Genomic DNA, 14,068 nt, shown 5'->3' on the forward strand with positions numbered 1-14,068 from the left:
AGAGTCCTCCACGTAAGTTTTGTTTCTGAGGACATGGTCCCTGAATCCTAGAATCTTTTCTGGAATGAGCTGAATATGCCCTTTCTCATCCCATGGGAGGCAATTCCTGAAGAACTTGCATCGTGGGTCCCAAATACTTCTTCAAAATTGAATTATGAAAGACGTGGATTCTTGAAGACAAGGGACGTTCCAACTCATAGGTAACATTTCCAATCTTCTTCAAGAATTTGTAAAGACCATAGTATACGTGGGCAAGTTTAGTATTAGTATTCATTTTCAATGAAGCATAATTAGATTTGTGAAGCCTAAGAAATACATAATTTCCGTCCTCAAAAAAATGTTGCATACTCCTCCACGTGGGCTTCAGCTTTGGCCATGTTGTCTCTGCATTGCTGTGATAGAGCATTCATATGGATGAAATAACCATCGCGTTGTTGGTTCATCAATGCTTCTTATACCTAGATGAATCCAGGAACATTCCCAAACTCATCCTCTAAAAACACAACATAGTGCAGTTTCAATCTCATGATAGTCACTCACAAGGTTGAAAACCATAAACTCCATCATGCATAGCAAGGACTAGCTACTATGACATCCCCACTGACGTCATCAGCGCCCAACAGTGGGTGTAGACCATAGTATAAAAATATGCTCTCACACATACAAATCCACACACCCACACATACTTGAGCATCCATTTATACAAAGTCTTCGTATTGAGTTTCTATCGGCACTCCGGAGGTAAAGGGCAGACTCAGCCTTGACGAAGGCTAGCACTAAAGGAGAAGGCTAATCAAAAGGTAGTCCAAAATCTCTTCATTCAAGCTACAACTGCTTGTGAAGTCTAAACGTTTTCATTTTAGTCTCTCCCCAACGAGCATCTAAATCTAAATCTAGCTGATAGGGCAACGCACCATTTAAGATAGAAAGAATTATCACAATACTAGCAGGCCGCAACTTGGACGAAAACTTCACAAGGTGAAATTTGCATGTCCGCTAATATGGCAGAAGCATATACCTAGATGAATCTAGGAACATTCCCAAACTCATCCTCTAAAAACACAACATAGTGCAGTTTCAATCTCATGATAGTCACTCACAAGGTTGAAAACCATAAACTCCATCATGCATAGCAGGGACTAGAGGGAAACATGTGTTTTACAACCATGCACCACTTCACTGAAAATTGTACAAGGAACATGCGCTTTATAACAATGCATAGTTTCAAAATGACTCATTATGCTGAATACTGTTATAGCAGAATTCAGCCCGTGCAGCCACGTACCCCATGCAGTCTTAAGTGTCACACAAGTGTCTAGGTCCTCTTCCAACCACCTATTTACTCTCACAGTCTACTCATCTGTCTGCTGTATTGACCCGAAATTGACCACCATAAATGTACTTCTTGATTGCATGTATGACAGCTAACACATAAATGGTAGCAAAGTTGTTCTTCATCTAGCTTACAACTTTCATAAGCTTATCATATCATGCTCTTGAATTAATACAGCTCCAATCCTTGTGCCACTTGCATCACCTTCTATGGTAAAGGGCTTAGAAAAATCTAAGCAAACAAGAACAGGAGCTCAATCTGAGCAAACAAGAATAGAAGCTGATATCAAGGCATGCTTCAAGACCTGGAAGCTTATTCTGCAATTTCCGTCTGGAAAAGTGCCTTTATAATAAGAAGTGCTGCAATAAAAGTATAATGCTTAATAAAACCCCTATAGAAAGGCGCAAGCCCAAGAAACCCCATTTAACTGAGTTGTAATTTTAGGGCGTGGAGCAAAAGTTCATTCATGGCAAGTGAGGTGGCGCATCTTGCTCAATCGTCAGCAACAATGGAATTAGAGTGGACCCGAATAAGGTACAATGTATAAAAGAATGGCTTTCACAAAGAGTTGGTGTGCCACAAATCTGATCATACGGCATGCTACGTCCCGCTATTTCAGAACTTGAAAATACTACCCACTATTCCTGTAGTAAATGCATCATTGTTCATATTTGAACCAACATCATAGTCCATTTTTCTTTTTTTGCCTTTTTCTTAAAGTTGTACGCAATGAATATCAATATATTTTGTTGGAGCAAGCAATTTGCCAAATCTCACCTTATTAATGTTACAGCAAGAGCAATGTAAAGGGGTCCCACAACTTGCACTGCCTTGTCTACAAAAATTTGGATCCTTAGTACAACAGAAGCCCACCTGCATGGACACACCGAATGCATAAAGCAGAAAGCACAGCAAATATAGTTGGGGACTCGGTGAAATTCTACATCCTCAGGTTTCTATGATTTATTTTAGGAACGAGTAAATTCTAGAGCATCTCACCGGCTCCAAACACAAAATTCAACATGATCTGCAAAATCTTAAATATCCTCCCATTTCATACATCGAAGTTTATTAATGTAATCTGTATTGGTAGCACTTAACTACATGCATATAGGACGTAATCAATACTCTTTTCAATGCATGTGCTAAAGACATGACTTGAATTTGTAAAAGAGCAACATGAAAATACTATAAACCAGCAATTCAAAAAATAATCACAAGACAGCTTAACAATAGCAAGAATGAATCAAAACAAAAGAACATGTGCGTGGTGACAACAATGAGGTAAGTTAAGGTATACCCATGTGAGTTAGCAACGTGGCCTCCAGGACCATTTGACCTTGAGCGTTTCATAATTGTCTAGCATTACACCCATGCCCTAAATATGCCTACTACATTAGCGCACAGTAATAGGCTCATGGTCAAAGCTTGAGGTAAAATTGAGCCTTCTATTTATAGTCATAAGCCTTGGAAATTTTAAGAGCCTAGAGTTTGACTTTCAAGAAATAATAAATTAGATGTAAGGCTTATGAATTCATGGGGAAGTCCATTAACTTTTAACGCAACCTTAACCATGAGTTAAATTATGATTCATTCTATAGCTTGATTCTACTTAATTTAAGTGACGCATGTTCAGCAACTGTAAAACTTGGCTTAGATTAGCTAGCTTTCATGTTTTTATCCTTTGGCCTTTGGTATTTCTTAGGAACGACCTACTTCATGTGCTTTCCTAATTGTGATTCGCTCATTGCCCTCCAGAATTGACTGGTCTCCGATTAGCTCCTACACTCCGCCCGTGCCTTCCCACGTTGCAATTTGGCCCACAAGCCATTGTTTGTTAGTAACAGACTCGTCTGTGACAAGCATTAATACTAAGGTGGATCGATCTTTGTCGCATCGTCCCTTCACCCAACCCGCCAGGTCGTTAGACTCCAACATGGTGGCACAATTGTTCCTACGGAGTAAAATATATAATGACGTCTCAACCCTTGACTTACGTAGTTCCAATTGTCAGCCAGTAGGTCTTAAAGTGTAAGTAAGACGTAATCAGTAAATTTTACCTCTTCTAAGTTACGCACAAAAATTTACTTCTAAGGTAGGACAGGAACTCACATAAACTGAAGGTGGCGAAAGAAGGAAGGAGCAGCCATGGGGGAGCTTCGCCGCTGCGATCCACAACGATTCGAAGTTGTCCCATCAACTCAGCTTATCAGGAGTTTCTCAAACAAGCAACTTATTTCATATTATTTCATATTATATACTTTTGCTTGGGACGTTATTGCCCTTAAATTCAATAATTCATATTGAGAAACTTCCTTTTTTTCTTTTGTGCCTTTTTGGCCCTCCAAGGGTCTTAGGGTCGTGGATTTTTTGGGGGGTTGGGTTAGGAAAACCGTTTTTATTGTGTAGGCGGTCGATTTTGACCAGGTTAGTGGTGTGGTGAGGTTAGGTTAGGGTTTCGGTATTTAGGGTAGTGGGGGTTGTTGTAGTTAGGACACCATCTTGTTTTGTTGTTCATTGGCCTCTGCAAATGTTCTGTTGACCGTCGCTTCTCTTCTTGGCTCGCTTCTCTTGCGCGCTTCATCCCGTGCTTTGTGCTCTTCATTGCGTGCTTGTGAATCCCCAAAACAATTGCACCAGCAGCTCGTTTCTTTATCTAAATCCCCGAGATGTTTTGAGGTGCAATAGGTTGTTGTTGCATGTCGATGCAGTGGGGAATATTAAAAGGGCCTTCTAGAAGACAATAGTGTTGTCGTGTCTTGGTCTGTACATGCGATCACATGTCGGGTCTTCGAGAGGATGTCGTGTCGCTGGTTCCTGTCTCAACCTGTGTATGTGGTATTTTCTCTCAGATGTCGGTGTAGAAAGGAATTAAAAAAGGAGCTTCGAGAGAGTTTGTTGTCAGTCATTCGGTTCTTGGCTCCCAATCTGCTATTTTTGAATTTTCTTCATGGTTCCTCACTTATAAAAGCTAGGATGCATGCACTGGAATCGTATCTCTATCGTGCATTTGTAGTCGAAAAGTGGGTAAAATAGGTTTTCGACGGATATGGGGAGCACTTGCAACATGGATACGACAGAGTATGTCAAAGGTGATTCTTTTGTTTACATGGCCATATTGTTTGTACTCTCCTCCTCATTCTCTTCCGCCATGTCTCACACAGTCCCACTCCTCACCCCTTCCACCATCATTGCTGGCTCATCATTTATGGCAGGGTCTACAATGCGCATGCCTATGTTCCTTCTTGCATCTCAACGTTGGTCCGTTTTGTTTATTACACTAGGTCTCCTCGCCGTTTTTGGGGTCCCTCGCCGGAGTCTCGCGCACATGCAACATGTACAAGCTTCAATGATCGCACAAATGTGGTCATACTTTGGCCCAATCCGCATCGTGAAGAGAGATCTATAGATAGCATGTCTCAAAACCTGTAGCCGGCTTTTTTCTGTTGGCGGATCTGCCAACAACAAATCGAGAGCGAGAATGTCATTCCTTGCAACCAAAGCTTCCGTAGTGACTAGCTGAAAGAGAAGTGTTGAGCTCATGTAGCTTCTCTTTTTTCTCTAGCTGTCTCTGTTTCTGTGTCTCTCATACTTGCACAGAGATGAGAGGAAATGTATGGAGAGAAATGAGGGTCTCTGTGCCAAAGATTCTGCTATGCATGAAGCCTTCATGGGAGGTTGTTTGTACTTTTTACAGTAGAGGAGTGAGTCGATGTTCTGATTTCTCGAATAATGTCATTGAATCTTGGATGTCATAGGATTATGTGTAGCTGTCTGTCATTATTGTTTGTTTACTCTGGTTAGAGATGCATGATTGCTTGCGATATCATCATCTCATCTTCCATAGTTGTTGGAAGATGTTCTCTGGAAGGCCCGACATTTCAAGCTATTTTGACTTCAGTGCGTGAGTCCCACTGTTAAACTGATTAGGATATCCTTGTTTTAGCTTATATGTAGACTTATATGTAGACACTACACAAGTGCAATGGAATACCTGCACATTTGTCAAAGTTGTGCATTAGTTAAAACACTTGATATTATCAATGGAATGTACATTAAGTATTTTGGGAATTTCCATTTTGTTAATATATTTTTTTTTATCTTTACAATTATCTTGAGTATTCATGGTTTTAATTCCAAATCTATGATCATGTTAATGTTGAATTATAAGTTGTTTGTGATATTCAATAAATCATTTGTGTAATGGCATTAATTGCTCAAACATTTATGTAGGAGATTCTAAATGCAATGATCAGATGCAAGAATTGATGTACTATAAATGCCATCTTTTTGCATAACATTTAACAAGTCAAAAAGCTCGTGGCTTGTTATGATCAAAGATTGATTCTCTTTATAGCCAGTTCCAACAAAATGTTTTTTTTGGATTTCAATGAGTCATAAGGCTAAGGAAAAAAATTGGGATAAAAGCTTTAAATTACGTTCAAGAATGGATGTACTTTATAAGCCAACCTTTTGGATATCATTTAATGAGTCAAAGAGCTCATTGCTCGTTATGGTCAAGAAAGGATATTCCTTATAGCCAGTTCCAATAATATGTTGCTGACTATTAAGGTCAAATATGATTAGCAAATGTCCCTTGATTTTTGAAAGGGCAACGAAAAGACCAAAGAACCCTTCATTTTCCAAGCACTTAAGCAGGAAATTCGGAATTCTATTTTTTATGGTGAGAGCATTTACACACAAACATGGTGTATAATTTGGCTCTATAAACATGATATATAATGCGACATGATGTATGATTTGGATCTATAAAGAATCCCAACTTACACATTAACAAGTGAATGATATATGAGTGGGAAAAACAAAGAGATCTCTTGGATATGGACAATTAAATATATGTGGAAAGACTTTCACAAGGATAATTGTCTCATTATCATTAGGAAGTTGGATAGGTTCTGTTTAGAATCCTAATCGTTACCATGACAAATAGTTATGGAAGGGGAAAAGCCTTGAAAACAAGGAGCCACACCAACCCACTATAACATCAAGTCCTATAAAGACAAAGACTATAATCAACTAGTCTCAGCGTAAGATGGAAAATCTTGTAGTGCCTTACAAAGTGTGGAGATTCATGGAGTGGATCAATGAAGCGATCAATCAGCTGCAAATTCAAGAGCTTGATCAATGCCACTATGCCGTGCAAGGTATGGACATTTCATCACGAATGCTTCAGGTCCTCACATATTGGCCATGCTTCTACGTCCAAGTTGATGTGATGCTTCGGGCCCTTACATATCAACCATGCTTCGACATCTAGGTTGATGTAAAGTATGCATGTTTTGCAATATCTATTGATAGTTGCCGTTAGTCTCCTCCTACAACAACAACCGTACTCTCCTACAACAGTCGTGAGCTACGTAGCTTTCCACTACCTACTTGCTCATAGATGTGGTAAGATGGTTCTCTAGTTCTACACTCTAGTGGCAACCTATTGCACATATGAATATTCTGGCTATGAATACGCATGAATTTTGCAAGGAGCTTCATGTAGGGAAATGCGCTTTTGCAGTCTCATCTTCAAGTGTCCTGCTACGTGTTGGAGACTAATATTGTAAGAGATGGTAACTTAGAACTAGAGTGTCAGACATCCAAAGTCATCGTAGACCTATTGGCTTCACGTATTGAGACCGCTGAATGCATTGGCTCCTGTGGATTGAAGAGAACGTCAATCAACCTATCTACTAATTTCATATGGGACCATGAGCAAGAATCTTTGCATACGCAAGAGTTCACGCTACAATATAAAGGCAGTAAAGCATCCATGAGTAATCTCTACGTACATAGAGTAGTTAGCATGCCCATGCATCTCTTGTACTAGCTCCTTGCAAATCTCTATATACATAGAGTGGTCACCAACCATGGTGATTCTTTGTTTGCATACCACTCCCAGCTTGTACATCCTGAGAACTCTTATGTAGGCACTTAGGCTCTATGGGTTTACGGATCGGTTCACTTATGGTTAAATATCAATGTGGAGTCTCCAAAAATATAACTAGTTCTTATAGTCCTTTATAGCTAGGATACTAAACATATTGTGGTGCCTACAAAGCATTCCTACATACATAGTCTCATGATAAGGGTCAGTAGGGCAAGCATTCCACATGGTCTTTCAATATAAGGAACCACATTGTATGACATATCTTCTATCTTTCTCTCTTTCACACATATATATTTTCTTATAGGTTCTTATAGGTGCTCGCGCGCGCGCACACACACACACACACACCACGTCTATCATACTCATGCACTCATGAGGGGCACATAGTCTCCTATGCCCTCTTTTATCTTCATTTCTCCCCTTTTTTTTGTTTTATATATATACTTTATATGATTTATGAAGACATACATTTATCTTATATAGAGGCGCATTGTGTTTAGGAGCTTTACATTTATTTGCTAAGCATTCTTTTTTGGAAGAAGTGTTTTTTTTTTGGGGGAACCCTCTCTTACATGCTTATATAAGTCTTTCCAAACATGCACACACACAAACACTCACAAACAAATACATACACACACGACCCTCCATTACACTTAATCCTTATCATTGCTTGACTCAAAACTTTTACAAACACACACAATGGCATGGTATTCATTGAAACCCCCCCCCCCCTTTTTTTTTCGTGCACACACACATTTTCTCACACACACTTACTACAAACTCATCAACACACACATACACATAGTACTCCCTTACACGCTCACACCCTCACTTGCCTCTAACCCCCTCAACCTTACCCAACAACCCAACCGTGAAGAAATGCAAAGACTAGCCACTCAATCAAGATGGGAGAACCTCAACAATAGAATGCACGAACATAGAGACTCAACTATTCTCATCCAATCTTTAAACACAAGATCCTCACAAAAACATAAGGAAGACATTATAGCCACTCAAACACTTATGAATTTAGATATTCTTTGTTTACAAGAAACCAAGACTGAACAATGTGAAACACATCTCCCTTCAACTTTTGAATGCATTAACAACAGCTGCCCTACTTGCACACTAATATGAAATAACATCACCATTCAACAAACAAACAGGATTGCACAATTCAAAATTGAAATTACAACTATACGCATCAAAACAAACAACACCCAATACATAATTGCAAATATATACAGATCAACATCCAGCAAATACAAATTATTCCTCCGATTGTTGCATGACACATTATCAACCATCGATAAAGCAAACAATGCTATATTGCTAGGAGATTTCAACATTGATATGTTACAAAAAACAAAACAATCACACACATTAAAAGAAATTATGACTACCTTTAAATATGACCTACAATGTGACCACATCATCACAACAATATATGGAATACAATTCGATCACATTTGGAGCAACATACCGAAGACAACCACTCATTGTGGAACAACGCATGCATATTGGATAGATCACTCCATAACATACATACATGCATAATAAAACAATGACTTTTGCGACGTACTACACATTAAACAACTCCCAAAAAAAATAAAAAATACAAAGACAACTTCATTTCTCATATAGAAAACCCAAAAAAAAACCTTAATTTGTTAAAATCAAAATTATTAAACCAAAAAAACGTTCAAAGGGACATAGTGGGGCCACCACCTTGTTTTTTAGGTAGACAACCAATTACGGAGGACAGAAAATGTACATGAATGAAATTATAGCTCACTTTAATGCCAGCTTTGCTGAAGTCCCAAAAATTATAGCTCACTCTGATGCCAGCTTAAAATCAATACTGAGGTCCCAGTGGGAAAAAAAAGAGTTTTTTTTTTAAGAGTTACCTGGTCCTTCTTAGTATGTTGGTGGTCTTAGGCTCTTGGTAAGCCTTGTCTTAGCTACTCCCATCTAGCTATTTATTGTAGCTTGTTTTGTCATACTGATGTTGTTGTCCTACAAATTAAAATTCCATATGTTCTAGTACGTCATAAGGTATGCAAGTGCGATCCGCCGTCAAGAATAAAATATGAAAAATGTTGATGATTTGTAAAGGTGTCTCCATGGGCCATCTTGCCACATAAAGTAGACCCATCCCAACATTAAGTGAGCTATGCGTAGGGTCAATGGTTTGGCAATATAAAATGTGTGAGAGAGGTTGAGATGGCAAGGAATCTTGGGCCAACCTACCTCTTGAAATATTTTAGTGTGTGAGTGGGAATGAGATGGCAAGATGGCAAGTGCATCTTTGTGCCACCCTCCCATGGTACTATAATTTTAGTAGGAAAGGTTCCAAGGGGTATTATAGCCTAAGATATTGAGGCTTGATTCTTGTGCAAACTTCAAGCCAAGGTTGTCACATACAATTGAGGAAGTGGTCTTATTTGTTCATAAGAATGGTGCCTCCCTCACACTACACATGTGGGAAGGCCCATTAATAGAGGAATACTATTTGATGTGAAAGGGCAGAAGCCTCTACATTCCACACCTCTCCATGTAGGTACTCTCATCCTTAGCATCCTTGTATAGTGCCTTTATACCTTGGATTAGTATTATGAGTCTTCATGTGCCTTCATTCCTTCTCCTCTTGCCCCTTTGCTTCCTTTCCCTCCCCATGTTTCCTTATCGCACTCTTTCACATCCACCTTATTGTCTTACATTGTCTTTTTTTTACTTGTGTAGTGTATGTGCTTATGCTGCTTCTTTTCATAGATGGTCCATTGGTTTGTTTTGTGTTGGTTGCCTACAATGTTCTTGTTATGTATCGTTGGCATGATGATTAGCATGAGGGTTCATAGGTCTTTTTTTTTCAATTTCTTCTATGTTTTTATTATATTTTCTTGTAGGTGTGTTGCAATCAAGTTGGTCGATCATTTGTATTTTGATTTTTGCAATCAATGGATAAGGTATGCAAATGAATATAATGGAAACCATCTCACCGTTATTATAATATTTCTCATCAACCTCAGTGTCAAGGTAAAAATCCAACTTTAAGACCAAACATTTTGTAATACACAATGCCAATACTCCAACACTCTCAAGGAAGGGTTATTCCATGTGTTTTTTACCAACACTTTACGTGATTATATTTACATATATATGCATATATTATGTCTTTGTGTATTCATATATACTTACATAAATAATAAGGGTACAAAATAAGATCCTTTATTGGAACACATGGTGAACTTTACCAAACCTGCCACCAACATGGCAAAGATATGGAGGTTGGAAAAGAGGAGGAGGGAGGTTCGAGACAGAGTGGAGAAGTTGAAGGGCTGAGGGGCCACGTGTCATGTGGTGGAGGAGAGCACGTCATCTCGTGGGAGTGACATATGGCAACCATCATAGGTGACAAGCACTGGGTTGATGGCCATGTGTCCACTTGAGCTGCCCAACGAGCAGATTCAGGAGGCTACACTAACATGGCAGAAGTGTAAAAGGGAGGAGAGGGCTCGCTAGTGCAGCTGACAATGCAAAAGAGGGCATGAACCCCATGGTGCATTGAGCAAGGTAGTAGGCGCAGTGAGTGGGGCAGACTATGACAGTGGCACGCAGATGGCCACATGGCATAAATCATGCAAACTAGCACACGGGCGAGTGACATGGTGAGAGGAGCGGGGATAGACAGACACAGGGGCTGAAAGGTTTGGCGCATGTGGAGCAGCAACGTCAATGAGGGCAACACGGCCACATGACATGTGACAGACGATGAGGCAATTACAAGGGTTTTCTTAGCTGGCTTGCAGTCTTGCCACATGGCACAACATCAAGAACACATGTGGCCCTTGAGAAGACACGTGGCATTGCATGCCAAGAAATGACCAGGGGGAGAGAGAGAGAGAGAGAGAGAGAGAGAGAGAGAGGCCCGCAAGAAGACATGCACACACACACAGTTAATGAGAGCTTATTAGGCTATAAAGCTATCAATGATGCTAACACAGTTTTGTTTCGGTACTGAAAATGAAGTAGACCTCAATGAAAGAAAGGAATTAAAGCCATAGACATACCAAATTCATAGATGGTAATTATGGAAAAAATTAGCTTCATACTTCTCTTGGTATTTAAATAGATGAGGCTTCATCGGTTAAGGCCATGGGGATCCAAGTAACCTTGGTTTCATTGGATACCAGCTCAGCATGTGGCATCAAAATGTTGGAGGAATCAAGCTGGATCACCCCTACCATTGTATTTGGGAAGTTCGAGTTTGCCCAGGGGGCACCTACCTTGATTGCTATTGTTGTTTCAGCCTAAATTGTTACGAGGGTTAAAGAAATTGTTCCCATCTACTTTGAGTTCAACTTTGAGTTCAAGGTCACCATCATCGCGAGCGACGAATCTCTTCCATGTCATGTCATGGAGGAGTCAAAGGGATTTGCTAAATTTTAGGGGGGGAATTCGGGGTAGAGGGTTGTTAGAGGTGTTGGCTCAGGCATAGTTATAGGTAGATTTGGAGAGAGGTGGAACAGTGCCTCTACCGCCGCAAGTGCATGTGTTGATGTATGTATGTTAGGGAGGTTAGAGATGCATTGGTATTGTAGGGATCATCATGTTAATAATGTGCCTAGGATTGTCCCACGTAAGTAGGGAAATGTGCCGATGCAGATGGATCATCAATCGGAGGTCATGGTAGAAATTTATGAGCAAATTAGTGCAAAAAGGGCGCTTGCGCTCCGAAGGACGTCCCTTTCCTATTCCTGACAAGTGATGCTTGTCGGTCCAATCCACATGTCGATGCAAGACGTCGCAAACATACACCTACTGAATAAAGAACATGGGTATATGCTGGTTGTTGGGGATGCTCCCTTCCACCTCTATGAATCGCTAGAGAAGGATGTGGGCAAGGGTTTTGTACCGCAAGTCTGACAACTTGGGCTATGCATATTTCTTTCTAGCATTTCCGGATCAAAGAAACAAGGTGTTTCTTACGAACTCTGATGGACAAAGCCTTTGTACTTGCCGAAGACAGAGCGGGTCGCCTTGCATGGTGAACTAGTGGCAAAAATATCGAGCCCCTCTCTTCCCAACATCTCTCTTTGTGCCTGCAAGATAGTTTGAGCCTCAATGTGATATAGTTGGTCCACTAAATCGGCCTCTTGAGGCACAAATAAGGTTTTAGGACCGTCATTAATTGGAGGTTCCTCTGGTTGGGGAGGATCTTGTGGGAGAACATTCTCTCCCTCCCTGCTCGTATTTAACCGAACAAATGACAACAAGATAGAATTGTTTTATAACCCTAAACCGAATTAAACAATTCAATTCAACATGGATACTTATCGCATCATTTATTATACAAACAATATTTATACCAAATCGTACCAATTTTAAATATACAAACTTGAATCATGGAGTGGATACTTGGATGATATACAAAAATACTAATGTTACAAGTAATCATGTTTAGAATTTCATATTACAAATTGTCTAAGAAAGACTCAGTCATTTGCTGGTCTAAGTCCTTGGTGGGGACTGCGCTGTATGTCGCATCTAGGAGCAATATCAAAAACCCCACAAAAATTAGTAGTGCTTGGACGTCTGTTTGGTTGTGCAGACTTTCCTTAAACCACAAATCATTGTAGCCGCCCAATTAGAGCTTTTGCGGGGCCAATACTAGTCGATGGTGCACAAATGCCTATGATCTTCAAAATGTGATGAGACATTGCATACACATCTTGTGCAACATTGAAAGGTGGGGGATTGGTGCACAAGCACTCTAGAGTGACATGGCGAAATCTTAGATAGGAACTCCGCACAGTGTTGGGATTGTCACTAGATAATCTTGGATAATGCTTGCTAGTTGTCGGTGTCATCATTCCCCAATCACAAATGCCCAGACACACTTCCTCAGATGACTCGGAGAAATGCAACATAATGTTTTGCGCATGCAAATCATTATGTAGGACATTGTGTTGGTGCATGTAATGAATAGTGCGAATAAGTGCACTTAAAATATCAAATACATGCTGACGGTGGTAGACCCGTGGAGCTCTAGCAGGCATTTTTGCATCATTTCTGTGTCCCACCGAAGATGGTCGCTTTCCGTCATGTCCGAGGTGGGTCAGCCATCTTTCCAAATGATTTCCATTCCAAAATGGAAATATTATCATCGGATTATCATCATGGACTAGACTTATAGCATGGATGATGCTTGGATGTATGACATCGCCCAGGCACATGGCTTCCTCTAAGGCTCTTGCCTTTAATGCATCAGTAGGCATAGAATCTTACAGGCATAAATTGTGTGCGGATCAAATGGTGCAACAAGAAGATTGCACATGCTGATAGTTCCGCATGTGCCTATGCCCACAATTGCACTGAGTGTGAATCAAACATCACGTCGCTGAAGCAATTGGTTAGCATGAGCGGCAGGACGCACAAACAGAGATGAAAAAGAAGTTGCAAAATTTGGGTGTGCATGTGATGGGAGACGTGGACTAGGTGGAGGAACTGCTTGTGGGTATGAAAGAACTTGGGGAAAAGGAATATGTGGTGGATGCACTAGTGCATATGCGTGGCAGTGATGCTTGTGTGGCTGCGGTGGTTGCAATGCAGCTTGTGAGACTATGGTGGATGCATTGATGGTTGTGGCTGTGGTTGTGCTTGGGGGCATGGGTGCATTGATGGAAGGGAGGACGAGGCAGCTCCTTTGCCTTTGAAACCTCGCCACTCATTCTTAATGTATGGGACCCTGGCTTCTTCAGTGGGACCCTCCCACTTCGTGTCACATGAAGTGATGTCTCGATCTATTTGACCAAGGCATCGCCAACTCTCTAAGG

At 40.4% G+C, this 14,068-nt stretch overlaps 1 protein-coding gene across 2 annotated transcripts in view; it reads right to left on the reverse strand.

Annotated features, from left to right (window-relative positions):
• Window positions 1–3,575, reverse strand: part of LOC147904742 (uncharacterized) — a 43,043-nt gene extending 39,468 nt beyond the window's left edge. For both annotated transcript variants that reach the window (XM_087395325.1, XM_087395320.1), the window contains exons 1-2: window positions 3,446–3,575; window positions 2,111–2,206 (exon numbers count right to left, since the gene is read on the reverse strand). In XM_087395325.1, coding sequence (XP_087251451.1) covers window positions 2,111–2,206; window positions 3,446–3,483 — 134 coding nt within the window. In that variant the 5' untranslated portion in view covers window positions 3,484–3,575. The remainder of the gene's footprint in view (window positions 1–2,110; window positions 2,207–3,445) is intronic.
• Between the last annotated feature and the right edge of the window lie 10,493 nt (window positions 3,576–14,068).

Source organism: Dipteris shenzhenensis, chromosome 2 (assembly GCF_047967505.1).
Source record: "Dipteris shenzhenensis isolate YYH24624 ecotype China chromosome 2, Dip_SZ_1.0, whole genome shotgun sequence".
Lineage (NCBI taxonomy): Eukaryota > Viridiplantae > Streptophyta > Polypodiopsida > Gleicheniales > Dipteridaceae > Dipteris > Dipteris shenzhenensis.